At 42.4% G+C, this 16,882-nt stretch overlaps 1 protein-coding gene across 10 annotated transcripts in view; it reads right to left on the bottom strand.

Annotated features, from left to right (window-relative positions):
* The window catches only part of NDRG3 (NDRG family member 3), a 68,369-nt gene that overhangs the window by 18,176 nt on the left and 33,311 nt on the right, over nt 1–16,882 (bottom strand). For 7 of the 10 annotated variants that reach the window (XM_083444076.1, XM_083444074.1, XM_083444068.1 and 4 more), the window contains exon 3: nt 14,980–15,015. The exons of the other annotated variants lie outside the window; for them this stretch is intronic. In XM_083444076.1, the coding sequence (XP_083300202.1) occupies nt 14,980–15,015 (36 nt within the window). The remainder of the gene's footprint in view (nt 1–14,979; nt 15,016–16,882) is intronic. 10 annotated transcript variants of the gene reach the window in all.

Here is a 16,882-nt window from a genome sequence, read left to right as displayed (position 1 = left end):
CTGTTATAAGGATTCTGAAACTTAAGCTCTGTTCATGTGCTACTTGCATGTAGAGAGAAAGCACGGGAAAAATAGCCATGGGGTCATACATTTAGTCCCACCCCCAGTAGTGAACTGCTCCTACATCTGCACCATGTTGAGCATAACATCTGCAGGATCTCTGTGCAGGATTTAGTGTCCTGCATCGTAAATCAAAAGGGGAGCTCCATGCACAGAAAAGACTCCCTGCTGCAGACATTATGCTCAACAGGACAATGGCAGGAACTGGAAGAGCAGCAGCATGACTTTGGGGGTTGTGCTAAATGCGTGGCCTGAAGGTCCCCTTCGCCACACTTGCCCTTTACACATGAGTATTGCATGAACAGGGCTTAAGTCACAACTGAAATAGACCAAGTTTCAGGTATAGGAACGGACATTGCCTGAAAATACTGAAATAATATTGATGTTACTCCCAAACATTTCCACCAAAGGTGGTGTGGGGTAACTAACAGGTTTGGATTGAATTTAAACAGCAGATGGCACTAATCCTCCTTTTAGTTTGCAGTGCTTCCCGCCCACTTTGGGGAGACAGCAGCCCTGCCCTAGAAGATTCATTAGGTGAACATGGTGTGAAGTCTGATTGCTTTCTCAAGATCAGCCTGCTGCTGGCATCCCACGTGAGGCTATCAAGAGCAGCTCTGACGTCTGCTTCCACATTTGAAGTGTGAGCAAGCTAGTGTATGTTATGTACAGGAAGGGTGAAGACACGAGTTGCACATTATCTGCAGGAGGCTGCACAGATTACAGTGACACATCTGCACCGTTGTTTTTAAAGACAAAGAGGTTTAATTAACAAGTGCAAAAGATTTAGCAAAAGGTATTTAAGAAGCAGATCAGCAGCACTTTCCTAACTTTGAGCACACATGCAGTAAGTCTCAGAGGATTACTATTTCTGGTAGAAAAATATTAAGCAAGTTTGAGATGTGTGCAACAGAAATACAAGGTGTTAAAAAAAAAAACCCACCCCTATGTATTTTGCCTTGGTGACAATTATACAAAAAATACTGAAGAAATGGGTCATTTCAGGGACTAAAGTAGGAAACCTGCAGAGCCTATAAACTCTGCAAACACAGTTCAAAGTCCTGTCTTTCTGTTAGCTAGTATGCATTCCATGATCTGGCCACACATGGATGTTTCTGCTCTGCACTGTAAAATTAGCACATGTGACCTTATCAGCTTCATGAGCACAATAAAAGGGACAGCTCATGCCACTCATGGAAAGAGCTATGAAAAGCTGCATGGCTGTAATTGTCTGGCATCTATTACAGAACCCAAGCTAACAATTTTAGGAAACTGAGTGCAGTGTTGCAGAATAAAGCCTAAAGACAGTCTGGCCAGTTTTGATGCAGAAATTAAAATCAGGATGGGATAATGGGGCTGGAAAGAACGCAAAACCTCATGTAAACTCAGAGCTTAACAATACCGTTTCACAAAGCAACTGGCAGCTTTAAAGCAAAGCAGTTTTAGCTAGAGAAAATGCTGTCAGGTTTGCAAAGGAGGCAGGAGGGAAAAAAGATATCCATGTATTCCATGATAAATGGGCCATGGGCATAATTAGGCCCAGCACAGGTCCCAATTTGGCCCACCGGGCTGTCTTCCCTAAACCACACCCACCTGTCTGAAGGGCAGGTAGAGATGCAGCTGCCAATGCCCAATTTAGTTCCTTAAAAGTATGCTCCTGATTGTGCATCAACAAGAGAGGCTTACTAACACCAATGATCAGCTGACAGGCAGGCAGAGCAAGCCCACCTTGGAGAACTCTCAGCAGCACAGCAGACTCCTACAGAAAACCACAGCTTGAAATCAGCGTCTATCAGCTGCCTGGCAGTAAATTCAAGTCCTGCTTGGCTGATCTTGGATTTTTCTTCCATGTGGCTTGCTGCACTACAAAGGAAAAATGGGTCACCTGGAGTCATACTGACTTCACGTGATTGACAGGTGGGCAGACTCCACTTACCTATCAAAACTGCCAACTGATGAATTCATTTACCCATCCCAGCATTTACCCAAACAAAAACAAAACTACCCCATACCAGAGCTAATTGTTATGCCCTGCTTTGACCAATGTACTTAAAAGGCTTCACACCAAGTCTTCTTTCAGCATACACAAAAACCCGAGCTTTTAAGAACAATCAATCAAAGCAAATAAATCTCTGTTGCAGACACTTAGCACACTCCAGACTCAACTGATTTCAGTCCTCTTTGGCCCATTTGGCTTTAAAAAGCATTTAGACAGAGAGAGTTCTGCAGATGACATCTTTGGCTCCTGATCAGCAAGGGAAATGTTTATAGAGGAATGGAACCAACCACTATTCAAGTGAGAAAAGGGCAAACTAATAAATTTTACAATGCACTCAAGAAGCCAGAGGAAGGGCAAGAGCAAGATTGCTTATGTTCCTCACAGCATATGATCTTAGTCCTCTTCACTTGTAGATTTTCCTTGGACTCTCAACTGATAAAAGGACAGAAGGGTAAGTTGCCAATTCATCCCCATCGTTCAGCCCAGACACTGAGATCCAGCTCGGAGGGCCTTCTGGCGGTTCCTTCATTGCGAGAAGTGAGGCTACAGGGAACCAGACAGAGGGCCTTCTCGGTAGTGGCGCCCACCTTGTGGAACACCCTCCCTTCAGATGTGAAGGAAATAAGCAGCTATCCTATCTTTAAAAGACATCTGAAGGCAGCCCCGTTCAGGGAAGTTTTTAATATTTAACGCTGTAGTGTTTTTAACACCTGATTGGGAGCCGCCCAGAGTGGCTGGGGAAACTCAGCCAGATGGGCGGGGTATAAATAATAAATTATTGTTATTATTGTTATTGTTATTATTATTATTATCCCAACTGCTTTTCTTTCTTAAAAATCTGTCCTCAGATTCAGTGTGTTGAAGTAGTGGATACAGCATCCGACTAGGACCTGAGACAACAGCGTTTGAATCCCCATGCAGGCAGCCATGAAGCTCAAGGGGTGACCTTGGGGCAGTCAACTTGTCTCAGCTTAAACTAGCTCATGGGATTGTTGTGAGGATAAAATAGGGAGGGGTAGAATGATGCATTCCATCTTGTGTTCCTTGGAGGAACGCAGAACATGGATGTAACAAGGAAACTAAAATATTCACATGACTATGATAGCCTACGTATTTACTGCTTTGTGGCCACAAAGTTATGTTTGTTCAGAAGAACTGTGGGAAGCTAGTTGCTCAGATTTTAAAACTAGCACACTGAACTAAATTATTCATACCCACACAGAGCTGAAATATTAATAGAAAAACAGCACAGTCTATGCAAGCAGGCACTGGTTTCTATGGTATTTTGTATAAATAGATCAAGGTGTAAATTAAGAGTGATGCTTTGTGAAATCCAAGCATTGTCGAGAGATAAAATATGCAATCTAATGATGTGAAGTCCTCAAACACAGCATGCACCCAAGGGCACAGTCCAGTCAGCAATTGTGTCTGCACACATCACATCCCTGTTAAAACTTTGCTTGGGCCCCATGCTGCCTTATACATCCGTTTTTAAATTACCACAGCAGAACGCTGAAAGAATGAGGTGAAGCCAAGACTTCCCCAGAACACACAATACTGTACAAGCTTGAAACCACTATGAAATCAGTAAACCACTTCTTAGGTGAAACAGCTTTGGGGGACTAGTCCTATAAAGATTGGACCAGAAGGCGTTCCTACACCAAGATTGTGTTGATTAATTTTTCCAACCCCTGCATCCCTTGTTCAGCAAAATATAGATTTCAAAATTATGAGCAATAAGCAAATTAGTCCGAACAAAACGCTGTTTTTAGAAAAATAAACTGGAACCAGGGCAATTTAGGAGGGAAGAATCTATTCCTTCATCAAAGTGAGGAATCTGCTTAATCTGGAAATGCGGCTACTTGAAGACCAGAAAGGATAAGCCCTAGAAATATGTTTATTTACAGCACAACCGTATGGACGTCTATTCAGAAGTAAGCACCTTCCCTGAATTCAATGGTTGGGATTACTGCAATAAGATCAGTGTGAGACTACAGCAGCTAGGCTGCTTGTAGGGCAAACTACCGTCAGCATACAGCACCTCACTTACGGGAGTTTCACTGGCTGGCAACGTGCTACCAGGCTGGTGTTGGTACTAGCAAATCTCAGGAACAGGTTACTTGAGAGACTGCCTTCTCCCTTGTATACCAGTAGATCCCCGTGGTCTGTAGGAAAGTTTCTCCTGGACGTTTATCTGCAGTAACACTGAGCAAGGCTTTCAGAGTGGCTCCCTCATTCTGTGGAATAGCATTCCTTTTGATATAATAGGTACTCACTATCTACACTTTCTGGAAACAATTGAATACATTTTTGTTCTGATAGGCTTTTGCCACTGGTGTCTATTTTGCATTGTTTTAGCTATAAAATATGTTCAGGTAGTGCAGAATGCAGCAGCCAAACTGTTCACAAGAGCAGGCTGATGGCAACTTGTTACTCCACTGTCTGAAAGAGTTGCACTGGTTACCAGTCTGCTACTGGACCAGGTTCAAGGGTTTGTGCTAATTCAGAAAACCCTAAATAACTTGGGCCCGAGGGACCTTGAGGATCTCCTGATTCCTCATGCTCTGCCTTGATCACCGAGGTCTTCTGGTGGGGCCCTTCTGGTGGCCCCATGTGCCCCTGAGGTTTGGTTGGCCTCACTACTACTACTACTATATTAGTTACCCATCCTTCACCCTAAGGTCTTAAGGTGGGTTACAACATTAAAACACAACATAACAATGCAATATTAAAAACAGCTTAGAGTAACTTACAAATACAGTGGGTCCTAAAGATATACAGCACAAGCATCAAAATCCAGGGAAAAGAGGTGCATCTCCAGCATGCGTCGGAATCTGTATAATAAAGTTGCCAGATGCACCTTTGCAGGGTGCAAGTTCCACTGCTTAAGGGCTGCCACAAAGAATGCCCTTTCCAGGGTCACCACCACTCAAAGCTTTTGAAGGTGGAAGAACATACCAATCATCTGAGAGGGTCTGTAGGGAAGAAAATGGTCTTTCAGGTATTTGGGGCCTGAGTCATTTAGGGCTTTGAACATTAATGTGAGCAAGCACCTTGAATTGAGCCCAGAAACAAACTGGCAACCAGTGTGGCTGTTTGAGCACAGGGGATATATGGGACCTAAACTGAACCCCAACCAGTAACCCAGCTGTTGCGTTTTGGAGCTCCACATTCCAATACAAGAGAAGATTGCAATTACTGGAGTCCAAGGCTTTAGTGTGGCTGGCCCTGCTCTGTGGAGCTCCTTGTCTATAGGGGTTTGGCAGGAGTCATCCCTGTTTTTAGATACCTTCTGAAAACCGTATTATTCAGACAGACCTTTTCAAATCTGAAATTCTTTGCCAAATAGCTCTCACTACTGTGTTTTTATTCCATATCCTGCTTTGTGATATATTATATGACAGTGTGGCTTATAAATACTTTAAATAAATAAAGGGCACCTGGTTGGGGAAAGGGAAAACATCTTGATGTTCATTCACCTTGACAGATGAGAGACATAGAATATGTCTCTCCTATGGTTTCCTGCTGTTACAAGCAAACTACTACAGATGTTAACAGAAGGAAAGGAAGCAAAGGCATGGACAAGGTGTCCTTCAATTTCTGAAAATAGCAGCCAGTAGATCTCGTGAAACAATAAATGCATGAACTCCAAAGCAATTTGGAGTAAGCGGCCCCCACCCGCCCCGTTCCCCTGCAGCTTCATCTGTGCCTCTGAAATAATGGCTGTCACTGTTATCATCAAACACCCATGGCAACTACTCTGAAACATTGTTGGTGATGTTTCATAATGTAATCAATTAATATAGATAGGTTATATATATATTACACTGCTGGGGTTTTCACAGATTCTCTTTTTGCCTGCTGGGGTCACGAATTCCTCATGCAAAATCAATACCTGGCAAGGCAGGAGCATTGGACAGGGATATTTTAGTGTGGTTATAACTATCTTCATCCTTTCCCCCTCAATTCCCATGCATAACTACAATCTCCTGAAACTAGGGGTGGCTAAACAATGCTCTATGGGCTGTATCCAGTCCCCAAAGTTTTTTGTGGCTTCCACAAGCTGCACCCATAATGTTTAATTTTATTTAAATCTTTCAACTGAGTTGAGTTGGATCTCCTACTGTGATGTTATTATGCCAAAACATTTTGGGAAGGCCGGGCCCACCAAATTTGTCAATTTAGAATTTAACTTTAAAAAATAATTGATCTGCTTTTTTTTTTTTTTTTTACTCAAATGTTTTGCGCCTCCCAACAGAGAAGGTTGCCAAATTTATCGAGAGAGCAATGAGACTGAGAGCTGTTATCTGAATGACACCAGTGTCGTCACCCGGATTCCTCGCCTAGGATCTTATGATTATGTTTTTTGTGCCTCCAGGGACCTAGACAAAAGGTTTTAAAAGCTTTTTTTTTAAACTCAATTTAATTCTGAATATTTATTTTTCTTTTAAAGGGAGAGCCTTTGTGAAGGCAGCCTTGGGAACTGCACTTCTCACTGCACATCCTTTTACACCTTGACCACACTATCTTGACTTGCAGCCCCCATAGGGCTGACCATGTAACAATACAGCCCTTGGACCAAAAACAAGTTAGCTACCCTAAGGGGTTAGAAAAAGAATGTTCCAAATTAAAAGGACTACCAGTAGCATTATTTGCACCACATAAGAAGTGAAGTATGGTGTAGTGGTTAAGAGCGGTAGTCACGTAATCTGGGGAACCGGGTTCGATTCCCCGCTCCTCCACATGCAGCTGCTGGGTGACCTTGGGCCAGTCACACTTCTCTGAAGTCTCTCAGCCCCGCTCACCTCACAGAGTGTTTGTTGTGGGGGAGAAAGGGAAAGGAGAATGTTAGCCGCTTTGAGACTCCTTAAAGGGAGTGAAAGGCGGGATATCAAATCCAAACTCTTCTTCTTCTTCTTGAACCAATCTCTACAGTTTCCGCCGTGATGCCTCGAGAGCTCAGAGGATTATTACGAACAGCTTTTAGAGGAGCAGTTTAGTGTGCTCACTCATGAGACAGTCACTCAACAAGACTGATGCACTCGGAGACACAGGCTTAGAGCCTCTTCCAGCTGTCCAACCTCCCCCACTGTCTGACTGACACCCACCCTGTTGATAAGGAACCCCTCCACCCCATGAACAGGGACTGAGAGGCAGCCAGTAGGACTGCCTCCCCTTCCCCCCTCTCCAAAGGAAACAGGAGTGGACTGGTGTGCCAGTCATTTTCTGCAATTTCCTCCTCCTCTGACTCTTCTTTCAGTAACTGCCCTGAACCAGTCGTGATCATGGGGCTCATGACAAGCACAAAGCATTTCACATTTTCAGGAGTAATCTTCATGTTTTTAGACAGTAGCCATGGAAGGAACTCCTTGGCTGAAATTCCTCCACACCTCTTGGAACCTTGCTTGTCCCAACCTTGTTCTGTGGACAGTGTCAGAATATAAACATTTATTGCTCATCCTTATTCACTTATTCATTGCTCAGGGCTTCCTAGGTCCCTCATAATAAGGTTTGTTCCAAGTGTTAGCGATTGGGTCAGATTAAACATATGACTGGCAGCAACTGCAAAACAGAAACAGAGGCAGACTAAATGTAACACAGAACTCATAAAGACAGGCAAAATAATGCAGATGCACCCATGACTTTACTAGCAGCGGAGGTCACAGACACCATCTGCTCACCCACAGACAACCCTTGCAGATCATTTAATCTATCATCTGCTCAAGAAGTAGGACAAGCTCCTACATTCTCATATTTCAATTGTACAAAGGGATAGAAATATATTTAAAAGTTTATATGGTCTGAGCCGGGTTTGGCTAATTGAGAACAAGTCTTAACCGCAAAAAGAAAAAGAGTTTTAAACCCCGCTCTTTCCAATGGCAAGCTCAGGTGGTAAGTAGCAAAGTGACTGCAGGCAGATTGGAGCTGCTGGGAAAGATGAGCAAGGTATCCTCACATTTTTTGAGAAGTCTAAAATAGGGCTGCTATATGTCCAGAATTTCCCAGACATAGCCGGGATTCATCGGTTAAAAATGGCATCCGGGTGGAATTTTCGCAAATCAGTTAAAATGTCCAGGAAAACCATATAGCCCATATAGGAAGACACAACATTTGTGTCTGGATTTTCACTTTTTGAAATATGGCAACCCTACATGAAATGTATTCAAAAGGGGGCAGAACCCCAATGAGGACTGAGCATGCTTAGTTGCCATGGGTTGTAGAATGACACTGGAAACAAAAAATGGAACTGCTAGGTGGAAGCAAAGAGAATACCCAGATTGGAGGGAATGGTTGGGTAGAAATCTGAACAGAATAACTCCTTTTAGGAAGTAGGATACACTGGGACATTTTGTTGCAGGTTCCAGTCACAACATGATATCTTGTTTGATATAAGAATGGGAATTAGGTTGCACGAACCTGGAGATATCAAATTTTATATTTAATAGCAAAGCTACTCCATATGGTACAAATATTAGTCCATAGGGTCTTGACTTCATTCATAAAGAGCAGCTCTAGGGGGAAACACAAAACAGAGGCTATTTTCTTCTGTCCAATCAGGACAGAACACATCCCAGCAATTATTCAGTGCTGTTTCTAGTAAAGGAGTAAGAACCAGGGTATACACATCATTATTTCTCACGAGACTAGGAGGGCCAGGAGAAACAGGTCTCAACTGGGCCCTTCACATGATATGAGCTGCTATTGTGGGTCTGCTTCCTCCCTATTCTACCCTCAGAGAATCAAGAGAAAGTGAAATAGTCAGCCAAAACTCTTTTTGGTGCTCTTTCCTATCTGGAGAACCTTGACTGCATCCACAAAGCGGCTTTCGCACTTATCTACTCACCCACAAGCAATTGCCACTTGCCCCCAGATTATGGTTACTTGAACTATAATCTGTAAGTGAAGTCTAAGATGCAAATTATTTAAGAGTTGCCCAAGGAAAACAAGTGAGCAGCTATTACACCAGTAACAAAGGACTTTAGATATAAAGAACATTATTAATTAAGAACACATTATTTCAGGAACAAAGACAAACAGTATTTTTTTTTGGGGGGGGGAGTGTGGTTTCTGTTAGAGTGGCAATGAAAATGACCCCTTCAGTCAAGTGTTTGTAGCAACCTGAAGTATTTTTTCCAGGTTGAGTCCAATAACCTCTTGGTGAATAGATCAACAAAATCTCAATGGTTTTGTCTGACTGTAATCTATGCAGTGCCTGCCACATGTTGTTGGAATTCAACACCCATCAGCCTCAGCCAGCAAAGCCAATAATAGGAGTCAGAGCCTAGCAACATGTGGGGGACATCACAGTGGCAACCCCAGTTTCTGATAGTTTCTTTCTATCTGTCTGTCTGTCTGTCTGTCTGTCATTCTACCACAAACATAGAACTCAGATTCAAGGTTGAATCATAGAATCATAGAATCATAGAGTTGGAAGAGACCACAAGGGTCATCGAGTCCAACCCCCTGCCAAGCAGGAAACACCATCAGAGCACTCCTGACATATGGTTGTCAAGCCTCTGCTTAAAGACCTCCAAAGAAGGAGACTCCACCACACTCCTTGGCAGCAAATTCCACTGTCGAACAGCTCTTACTGTCAGGAAGTTCTTCCTAATGTTTAGGTGGAATCTTCTTTCTTGTAGTTTGTATCCATTGCTCCGTGTCCGCTTCTCTGGAGCAGCAGAAAACAACCTTTCTCCCTCCTCTAGGTGACATCCTTTTATATATTTGAACATGGCTATCATATCACCCCTTAACCTCCTCTTCTCCAGGCTAAACATGCCCAGCTCCCTTAGCCGATCCTCATAAGGCATTGTTTCCAGGCCTTTGACCATTTTGGTTGCCCTCCTCTGTACACGTTCTAGTTTGTCAGTGTCCTTCTTGAACTGTGGTGCCCAGAACTGGACACAGTACTCCAGGTGAGGTCTGACCAGAGCAGAATACAGTGGCACTATAACTTCCCTTGATCTAGATGCTATACTCCTATTGATGCAGCCCAGAATTGCATTGGCTTTTTTAGCTGCCGCGTCGCACTGTTGGCTCATGTCAAGTTTGTGGTCAACCAAGACTCCTAGATCCTTTTCACATGTACTGCTCTCAAGCCAGGTGTCACCCATCTTGTATTTGTGCCTCTCATTTTTTTTGCCCAAGTGCAATACTTTACATTTCTCCCTGTTAAAATTCATCTTGTTTGTTTTGGCCCAGTTCTCTAATCTGTCAAGGTCGTTTTGAAGTGTGATCCTGTCTTCTGGGGTGTTAGCCACCCCTCCCAGTTTGGTGTCATCTGCAAATTTGATCAGGATGCCCTTGAGTCCATCATCCAAGTCGTTGATAAAGATGTTGAATAAGACCGGGCCCAAGACAGAACCCTGTGGCACCCCACTAGTCACTCTTCTCCAGGATGAAGAGGAACCATTGATGAGCACCCTTTGGGTCCGGTCAGTCAGCCAGTTACAAATCCACTGAGTGGTAGCATAGTCAAGACCACATTTTACCAGCTTCTTTACAAGAATATCATGGGGCACCTTGTCAAATGCCTTGCTGAAATCAAGGTAGACTACATCCACTGCGTTCCCTTCATCTACCAGGCTTGTAATTCTGTCAAAAAATGAGATCAGGTTAGTCTGACATGACTTATTTTTCAGAAATCCATGCTGACTATTGGTGATCACAGCATTCCTTTCTAGGTGCTCACAGATTGTTTGCTTAATGATCTGCTCCAGAATCTTCCCTGGTATTGATGTTAGACTGACTGGGCGGTAATTATTTGGGTCCTCTCTTTTCCCCTTTTTGAAAATAGGGACAACATTTGCCCTCCTCCAGTCTGCCGGGACTTCGCCTGTTCTCCAGGAATTCTCAAAGATGACTGCCAGTGGTTCTGAGATCACATCTGCCAGTTCTTTTAATACTCTTGGATGCAGTTCATCTGGCCCTGGAGACTTGAATACATCTAAACTAGCCAAGTATTCTTGTACTATCTCCTTAGTTATTCTGGGCTGTGTTTCCTCTGCTGAATCATTTCCTCCAAATTCTTCAGGTCGGGCATTGTTTTCTTTATCGGAGAAGACTGAGGCAAAGAAGGCATTGAGGAGTTCAGCCCTTTCTGTGTCCCCTGTTTGCATTTCACCATCTTCTCCTCTGAGTGACCCCACTGTTTCTTTGTTCTTCCTTTTGCTACGAACATACCCATAGAAGCCTTTTTTGTTGCTTTTAACCTCCCTAGCAAGCCTGAGTTCATTCTGTGCTTTAGCTTTTCTGACTTTGTGTCTACACGTGCTGGCTATTTGTTTGAATTCCTCTTTGGTGGTTTCCCCCCTTTTCCATTTTTTGTACACATCCTTTTTTAATCTTAACTCAGTTAAAAGTTCTTTAGATAGCCACCCTGGCTTCTTTAGGCACCTTCCATGTTTCCGTCTCATTGGTATTGCCTGAAGTTGTGCTTTTACTATCTCCCTCTTAACAAACTCCCAGCCATCATGAACTCCCTTTCCTTTTAGTATTACTGTCCATGGGATCTCACCCAGCACTTCCCTAAGTTTTATGAAGTCGGCTTTCTTAAAGTCAAGAAATTGAGTCCTAGTATGCTTGGCTGCTCCTTTCCGTTGTATAGTAAACTTCAGAAGAGCATGATCACTTGCGCCTAATGATCCTTCCACTTCTACCCCATTAACCAGGTCATCGACATTGGTTAGGACCAGATCTAAAATGGCTGTTCCTCTTGTTGCTTCTCCCACTTTCTGGACAATGAAGTTGTCTGCAAGGCCAGTGAGGAATCTGTTTGACCTTATGCTCTTGGCTGAGTTTGACATCCAACAAATGTCTGGGTAATTGAAGTCCCCCATTACTACTATCTCCCTTCCTTTTGCATGCTTGGCCATCTGTTCCAGGAAGGCATCATCTATGTCCTCCATTTGGCTTGGGGATCTATAGTAAACTCCCACAATGAGGTCACTATTATTCTTCTCATATTATTCAAACTCCCACAATGAGGTCACTATTATTCTTCTCAACATGCCATGTTGTCTCATAACCAGCCAACAACTAGACCCAGGACTGCTTAGTTTTTCACACAATTGCTGCCTCATGTGCCTTCAGAATGTTCCCTGGGACTGTGACCTATTTTCAAGGTTAACCCACTACATAAAGGAAGCTCCAAGGCACTTCCTGCAGGTCTTAACCTAGTAGAGGCTTCAAAGCACACATGTTCAACGGATGCACATTAACAGCTGTCTTGTGGAGTCGGTCAAATATAAGGAAGCAATATCCATTAAAGTTTTGACAGATGCTGCTGCCTGAGGTGCTGATGCTACAGAACTAAATTCTTTCCAAAATTCTTGATGTGACTATTATCTATGAGAAAGAGTGTTAGCCATGCAGATTCAGTATTTGACAGCTGAAGGAGTTAAGATGCAGTTTAAAGTCCTTGCTTGCTCAGCTGCCCACTTCCTTTCCCCCTCAAATTTCCTTTGAAGCTAAATGTGAGCATGTCCCCTTCCTTTTCCATAATCTAATTGCAGAGACCCTCTGCATCTATGCCTAAGCTTCTGGTGTGCCCACATGAGTTCTAAAAATGGTGCCACTCTAATTAACCCTGGTATGAGAGACCATTTGCACTGTCTTTGACTCAAAGGGACATCACCTAGGTTAAAATAGTGGAATGCCACTTGAACCTAATAAAGGATATGTGCATTTGTTTTTCCAGTGAGGTACATTATATCTTACTGTGTAGTTCTTTGGCTTATCAAGAGCACCTTAGCCTGAAGCAGCTGAAGGCTATGGGAAATTTTAAGATTCAATCTTGCCCACGCAACCCTTCTTAAATATGTTGTAATTCATGCACAGTGTTTAACTTGTGTAAATAAAAGACTAAAGCAAGCAGTCCTCAGAAGTTGTCATTCGTATCATACAAGGCAAAGAAGCTTTATCAACACACAAAGGCTGTACATAGCTCAATTTTAGGAGCAGCTAAAATTAATAAAGTGGCAGTAAGGAACATCCTGTTCAGTGGTTGCTATGGACACAAGTTCACTGTTCATCCACTCTAAAAGATTAAGAAAAAGAAGTGGCAAGCATCACCTGGTTTATGCTCAATTCGTGTCACACTCACCAGTTTTGTTTTACATTAATTATAGTGCAATTGCCCTGGGTAATTTTCATAAGCTCTCAAATGTGCACTTTCTCTATTTCTGTGCCTGCTTGTGTTGAGTTATGCTGGGATGGCTGGGCAGTTTTGTGTTGAGTGTGTGTGTGTGTGTGTGTGTGTGTGTGAGAATGCTTGAGAGATTCTCTTAAATCCTTTTCAAACTGAGGTTTCTGGCCTTAAATTCACCTTTGCACAACATTGAACACCAAACTGGTCCAACAAATGAGGTAAGTCCAGGGAGCTTCAAGTCAAACCCAAAGGGCATAAAAGGATGCTCAATTTCACACAGTGTGTGATCTTTGCGCCCTGAAGCTGAGATTCTGGTTCCCTTTTAATTCAAAGTTATTCTAAGCATATGTCAGGTGTTAACAATTCCTAGCCATGCCTTGTACAGATGCCACATCAAGATTGTTGGTTAAAATTCACATTACACTCTGCTCATGTTTGGCAAGACATCTGTGAAGACAAGCTCTTAAGCCGGAAGTAGAGTGGCATTCCCACCTTCAGGGCAGATGTGGCTAAGACCCAAAACAGGGCAGAAACATTTTTAAAATATAAATTGCTACCCATATGTGTTAAAAAATAAAAATCAACTTTATGATGGTGAATAGCTGACATTGATAACCAGAAATCTGGAGGATGCCCTAAAACATGAATGGACACTAGTAGAAAGATATCACCTTTTTCAGATACATTTCAATGTTTACCATGTGCATACAGGAATGTTACTGGCCAGCTCCCCTTATCTATGCAGATCAGCCAAAAGACTAATTTCGGGTGACAAAATTGTATGTTATACATTCATTGATCACTAAAGAAGATTCCTTGGGGATTCAAATGCATTTGGTCTTTAGAACTATTCTAATGCTGGATGTTAAGGCATTGTCCTGTACAGTGGTACCTTGGTTTACAAACTTAATCCGTTCCGGAAGTCCGTTCTTAAACCAAAGCATTCTTAAACCAAGGCGTGCTTTCCCATAGCAGTGGGGGACTCGATTTACAAATGGAACACACTCAACAGGAGTGTGCAAGGCAAAAACTCACAAATCAAAACACCTACTTCCGGGTTTGCAGCGTTCTTAATCCAAGTTGTTCATAAACTAAGCTGCTCTTAAACCAAGGTAGCACTGTATTGTTACGGTCATTAATATGTTTAATTTATATTCATACTTTTTGTAGAATTGAAGTCAAATTTTACTTTTCGTACAAATTTTAGTAGCAATTTATATTGCATTTTTGGTCATACCCAATTTTGTTCCTAATTCCACCTTTTGAGGTTGGCCTGGCATTTCCGTTTTTCTGTATCTTGCTCATGTGGCTAAGACAAGATAGGACAACAGGCCAAGCCACAGAATGTAATAAACTGGCTACTTCATATAATAATTTTTTAAACACTGAAAACACCACTTTATGATTTGAGGATTACAAGCCCTTCCTACTTCATTAATTTCTGAGATGTAGAGCTTCAAAACAGATCTGCATCTTACAAAAATTACACACACAATTTAACTCTATGGTGCTTCAAAAGTCCATGGTGATCAACTCCAAAATCTGGCCCTTAAGATCTGGAAGCAGACAAGTCCTGTTCAAACACATACTGCCGAACACACTGTTAAATGTACAGAAAAACAGCAAAAGGTATATGGGAGCCAATGGACTCTTAGGTTTCTCAAGTCCTTTTTTATTTTTAATTCGGGCAACTATCTGATCAACAGAGATCCATTGTCGTTCTTGAAGGAAAGCCTGACAATGCATGGCCGTTTTGGTTTCAGGTACTTACCTGACAGTCAAAGTCCTGGAAGTTTCGAGCTGAATTCTGTCAAAATAAGAATAAGAGCCAATGAATAGCCCAGATTCCAGAACAGCCTCATAAACTTTGCTTTGCAGCTGAGTTTTCTGAAAACTCTGCTCCGTCATATCACTTTGCAGCAAACTATTGTCAGAATTGAAGCTTCTTGTACTTCATTAGTATGAATAAATGCAAAGGACGAGGTCGTTACTATTAGCTTTCCTCCACCCCCAACAGCTGATGCCAGAAACAAAATTATTGTACGAACCACCAAGGATAGAAGAGAGGCTAGTGCCACAATTCCACATGAGTCGGTACACATTTATCAGTCCCAGAATTAATCATTTTCAAACACTTTCAAGCATAGACAAACCTGCTCATTTTTCAAAGGCACTGTGAAAATACCATTCAAAATTATTTCCATTCCAACATTTAGTCAATATATATTAGGAACTGGTGGCACTGCTGCTCAGTTCATGCAAAAGGTTAGAACACATGTTTTGCATGCAAAGGGTTCCAGATTCTATCCCTGGCATCTTCATGAAGGGCTAGGAAATAATTAACTGAAAGCCTGGGTGTTTTCTACCAGTAACTGAAGAAAATGCTGAGCTAGATGGACCAATCAGTGGTCTGATTTGGTAGTTTCTATACAGTCATACCTCAGGTTGTGAACGTGATCCGTGCAGGAGGCGCGTTCGCAACCTGCAGTGCTGCTGCACACGCGTGTGACACGATTAGGCGCTTCTGCGCATGCGTGTGACACCATTTTGTGCTTCTGCACATGCGTGAGCACCGAAACCCGGAAGTAACCCATTCCGGTACTTCCAGGTTCGGTGTGGTCCATAACCCGAAAATGCGCAACCTGCAGCGTTCGTAACCCGAGGTATGACTGTATTCCTATATATCGTAATTTTTGCTCTATAAGACTCACTTTTTCCCTCCTAAAAAGTAAGGGGAAATGTGTGTGCGTCTTATGGAGCGAATGCAGGCTGCACAGCTATCACAGAAGCCAGAACAGCAAGAGGGACTGCTGCTTTCACTGCGCAACTATCCCTCTTGCTGTTCTGGCTTCTGAGATTCAGATTTTTTTTTTTACTTGTTTTCCTCCTCCAAAAACTAGGTGCGCATTGTGGTCTGGTGTGTCTTATAGAGCGAAAAATACAATAACTTCTTACACATGCATGGTCATTTAGACAAAACACTCAACCTCTGGCTACTATGTAATTTATCACTGGATCTGGCGATGGCTTTTTGTCTATATTGATATAAAACTAGTAGTTCAACTCCCTTTAAAAAGAGGAAAGACTTTGTGTAGTGTGTGGGCTTGGTAAAACGAATATTTGTTACCGCCATTCATTTCTTTAAAAAACCCAAGAGTGGTTTACAACAATAATATATAAAACCATATAATAAAAGCCACATACTAAGTTAAAACCAGAAACCAGCTATTATGGAAATATGTATTCTTAATTGCCCACATAAGCCTGATGGAATAAAGTTTTTTAGCAGGCATCTAAAAGTTGAAACTGAAATATGTTAAAATAGTAAGTGGACGAGACAGACACGGTAGCGAGAGGAAAAACCGGATGACCCACAAATGTTCAAGGCACACCACAAGCTAAAAAGAGAAGACCAGTGTAAGACTGGATTTTGCAGAAATAGCTGGAAAACATTGGCTCATCGCTGTAAATCACCATAGAAAAGTTAGTGATCACACTATTCACCCACACACTTGCACACCCTTGGAAAGTGCTAAGAACTGAACCAAAGTAAGAACCAAAGTTAAAACTGAAATGAGAAAGATATCCTATGCATTCTTTGTGAAAGGTACCTCAAATTATGTACTAAAGAAAGGCTGAAATCATCAATTAATGGGCTGGATCCTGAGAAGAGT

Source organism: Podarcis tiliguerta, assembly GCF_965153285.1.
Source record: "Podarcis tiliguerta genome assembly, chromosome: 6".
Lineage (NCBI taxonomy): Eukaryota > Metazoa > Chordata > Lepidosauria > Squamata > Lacertidae > Podarcis > Podarcis tiliguerta.
The sequence above is the reverse complement of the archived record's forward strand: the minus strand, read 5'-3'. Positions and strand labels throughout refer to the sequence as shown.